The 4,187-nt window shown below is 42.3% G+C and overlaps 1 protein-coding gene across 1 annotated transcript; it reads right to left on the bottom strand.

The window, feature by feature from the left end:
- Positions 1-2,144: 2,144 nt before the first annotated feature.
- LOC121258703 lies at positions 2,145-3,863 on the bottom strand. The gene is made up of 2 exons (XM_041160245.1): positions 2,962-3,863; positions 2,145-2,241 (listed from the first exon to the last, which is right to left on the bottom strand). Exons 1-2 carry the CDS (start codon positions 3,861-3,863, stop codon positions 2,145-2,147), a joined length of 999 nt encoding a protein of 332 aa, XP_041016179.1.
- Between the last annotated feature and the right edge of the window lie 324 nt (positions 3,864-4,187).

Genomic DNA, 4,187 nt, shown 5'->3' with positions numbered 1-4,187 from the left:
TTTGGTGAAACAAATCAATGCATGTTCTTTTTTATTATATAGGAAATACACATCATTTCATTTCATAAAGAAGTTATATCTGTAACTCAAATTACAAGTCAAATTAACTTATGTTATAAGCTTTCTCGTACACAAATATCTTTACGACATGCATTGTCTGAACTTAAAAAAACTCTTAAAAGAGAATATCAATCTCTGTATAAAACAGAGGTAAAACCAACCCGCATCCACACTCCATCCTCCAATGGAGAAGAAGTAAACACTACACTCATCCTCCAAATCGGAGGAGGGCGAAACCATTACTGGTATTGAAATAAGTCCAATAGCCTATTTCACTTTATTTTTCCTACAAACAAAAACCCAACAAACAAACACCAACAAAACACAACGACATAAAATTGAAATTACAAAAAACAAAAAACAATAGAATCGCGAAAAGCATAAAAGGGAAACACTGGTGGCGTGTGTATGCTCTAGGAAGGAGCCAATCAGTCGATCATGACGGTGCCCAAGTCATTGGGCCCTAAGCTGCCACGCATGGCATCAACGGAAGGTGATTCACGGTGGTTCAAGTGCGCCATGCGTTTGCTTTAAACCGCGCGTCAGTGTAAGGCCCCGTTCCGAATGGCGCCCAATCCAATCGACTGCAAGATCAACGGGTGAAGATTCTCCCAATGGTACGCGTGTAGGAAGATGGTCACGGGAGAAGCTCGAATCGACTACCCTCCCTTATTCGGCCAAAAAAAAAGGGGGAAAGAAACCAAAAAACCACTGGAAAAGCAGGGCCGGCAATAGATAGGGAGGAGATGGAGAGGAAGAAGGAGCTGAAGCTCCTCTTCCCCCAGCTGGGTTCGGATGAGAGAAGGTTTCTAGAGAGAGAGAGAGGCTCTGATTTTATAGAGAGGGGGGCTAAAAATTGAAAAGACCGAATATAAATCAAGGCATGTTCAGTATCACCTTTTTTAAGATACAACATTTTCAAACTAATCATTAAAATTAAAAACCAATGCATTGCCCTTTTCCATTTCTACCCTTTTCCTCTCTACGGAATAGGGTTTTTTCTGCCGCAAGGTTCTTGGTCTTCATGTGAGGCTGCATGGTAGCCGCAGATGGTGGCACCGATCGGCCTTCCTTTGCCGACCTGGTGGCTGCTATCCCTCAACCCATACCTGAGATGATGCTTGCGCCCAAACCTCCGAAGATGGTGAAAGGAGAGGCTTATTTTCAGTTTACTAAATAGGAGATTGCCCGTTCAGAAAAGCCATTCCGCTATTTCGTCGTGCTCAAGTTTCTGAAGCAACGCCCTTTGTTGGACGTCGTGCGTGCGTTCATTCACAGTCGCTAGGGGCTTACGGCCATTCCAGTAGTATCTTCAATGAGGATACCTCACAATATCTTTGTACGTATGGCTAATGAAGTCGATTTTACCAAGGCATTATCACGAGAGGTCTGTGAGATTAATGGGATCTTTTATCGTGCATTCAGATGGTCACCGGATTTTAATGAGGATGAAGAGCCTTCAAGAGTTCTAGTATGGGTTTCTTTGCCGGGTCTCCCTCCAAATTTTTATTAAGAAGCTTTCTTGAATATCCTTATGGCGCCCATTGGGACGTTTATTTCTCGTGATAATCCGACTCGTTGCGCTACGAGGACGGATGGAGCAAGATTATGTATGGAAGTTGATGCTGCAAAACCTCCCCTGACTCATTTTTGGATTAGGGCGCTGGGATTACCCTCGAGTCGAAAGCAAGAGATTGTCTATAAAACACCCCATGCATATTGTTCTTCTTGTAACATGCAAGGTCATAACTCACGGACGTGTAAACCTGGACAAGTTGGAAAGAATGGGAAAAGTCGAGTTGGTAGGAAAGGTCATTCGGGAGACAAAGAAACTGGTAGAAGATCAGGAGATAGAGCCGAGTGCTTCTGATAATGTTGAAATTTCACCTCCTGTTGCTGTAGAAATTACTGTTGTTGTGGAAAGGATAGGAATGGAAACAGAGGATGCAGGGGAGGGGGTGATGACTGAATTAATTCCCAATCTCCCCTAAATTATCGGCTCCTAGATATTTGAAAAGGAAATTCCCCTCCATAAAGCCAGTATGAAGTAAAAGCCGCTGCTTGTGCCTAGTAGGAATTTTATCTTAACAATACAAAGCAGATTTCTGAACATTGATAGTTTGTCCCGACCACCTCTCATATTGACTCAGAATTTGTTGAAGAACCCGCACCGACCTCTGACTTCCATTAAAAAAAATCATGACATCATCAGCATACATCAAATGAGAGACAATAGGCATACCTCAGGCCTGAGAGAAAAGGCCAAACTAACTCTCTCGGACGCTCCTATGGATCAATCGGGATAGGACCTCTTGTTGAATGATAAACAAATAAGGAGACAGAAGATCACCTTGATGAAGACCTCGACCGCCCGGAAAGAAACCCTTAATGGTACCATTCATCATGACAGAATACCAAGGGCTAGAAATACATGAATAAATCAAATCACCAAAATTGAAAGGAAAAACCAAACCTTCGCAAGACCGTTATCAAAAACCCCCAGTCCACCCGATCATAAGCTTTCGCCATATCCACTTTCAGCATAATATTACCCTCGTGAATACTTTTATTAATAGAATGCACCAATTTCTGGGTGAGGCTAATGTTCTCAAAAATACTCCTTTCAGGAATAAAGGCTCATTGCTCTGAAGAAATCAAGCGAGGCAATATACCTATTAATCGAGAGACAATAATCTTTGAGCAAATTTTATAAAACACAAAACAAAAACTGATGGGCCGAACCTTATCAAAACTTGTGGGCGACTCCATCTTTGGTATAAGAACCAAATATGAGGCAGTGAAAAATTTAGGAAGGTGCTTAGCCGTAAAGAACTCCAATACTGCCTTCCACACATCACTTTAACCACCTCCCAACTGCTTTTATAAAAACCCGATCCAAACCCATCAGGGCCCGGAGTACTGTGATTTGGAATGGATGACAAGGCCTCAAACACTTCCTCTAGCGTAGGTGGGTGAAGCAGGGAGACATTGTCCTCCTCTAAAATGATCGGATCAATGAGCCCTTCCAGTCTAGGTTGTTCTACGAGTGGTTCTCCTTGAAGTGAGGTTTGAAAAAACTCAACTGCCCCTTGGTGTATGCTTTCTGGACTCTCATGAACCACCTCATTCGATCTTATTTCTAGCACTCTTTTGATTCTCTTGTTAGCAAGACAAGCATGAAAAAACTTTGAGTTACGATCGCCCTCCACCTTCCATTTCGACTTAGTCATTTGTGCCAATCTGATCTCTTCCCGGCGCCTCCAACTAGCTAGATCCGAGACTGCCTCTTGTAGATCCCTCTCCAAATTTACCTCCCAATTCGTTTGAAGTTGTTGTTCAATCACCTCAACTTGTTTTTCAAGGGCATCAATACGACCCAAAGTGCAGCCAAATACCCTTTTGTTCCATTCCTGAAGCATTATCACCTTTGTCTGTTTTAATCTCCTGCTTAAAATCTGTAACACAGAACCTTTCACCCGTAAATTCCAAGCAAACTTAACACAATCTAGGAAACCATGATGATCCACCCACATTTGTTGGAAACGAAACGGAGCCGGCCCATAAGAGAAAGGATCTTTTTTGAACTCGATGAACATGGGAGCATGATCTGAAGTAGAACACGACAAATAAGAACAAATAGCATTAGGAAACAAATTAATGAAAGAACTATTTGTTAGAGCGTGATCAAGCCACGCCCACGAGTGGGCCAAACCCGACTGCCCATTACACCAAGTGAAAACACTCCCTTTCGTAGCCATTTCCATAAGACCCCCTTGGTGAATCCAATCATTAAAATCATCCATAACGACATTAGGCCGAGATCTACCTCTTCTCCTTTCTGAATCATTCCGGATAATATTAAAATCTCCCACAAATACACAAGGTTTTGACCCCAAATTATTAATGTTGAGATCTTCCCACAGGTATCGCCTTTCCGCCTAGGAACATTTGGCATAAATCACAGATAACAAAAACTTCTCCGCACCATCATGGCACTCCTTCACGGGTTAAGAATTTGCAAATTGTTGAACATCTCAAATGTGATAGTTGAAATGGATTCTATGGTGGCTTAGAGGGAGATGTGGTGTGTGGTACCTAGATGATTTTTGGGAGGAAATTATTGATTT

Source organism: Juglans microcarpa x Juglans regia, chromosome 3S, assembly GCF_004785595.1.
Source record: "Juglans microcarpa x Juglans regia isolate MS1-56 chromosome 3S, Jm3101_v1.0, whole genome shotgun sequence".
NCBI lineage: Eukaryota > Viridiplantae > Streptophyta > Magnoliopsida > Fagales > Juglandaceae > Juglans > Juglans microcarpa x Juglans regia.
The sequence above is the reverse complement of the archived record's forward strand: the minus strand, read 5'-3'. Positions and strand labels throughout refer to the sequence as shown.

Coding starts and splice junctions, on each gene's coding strand:
- LOC121258703 (XM_041160245.1), bottom strand. CDS start 3,863: ATGGATGATTTTAATGATTGGATTCACCAAGGGGGTCTTATGGAAATG. Junction 2,242..2,961: donor AGTACTCCGGGCCCTGATGG/GTTTGGATCGGG, acceptor TTTTAATGGAAG/TCAGAGGTCGGTGCGGGTTC.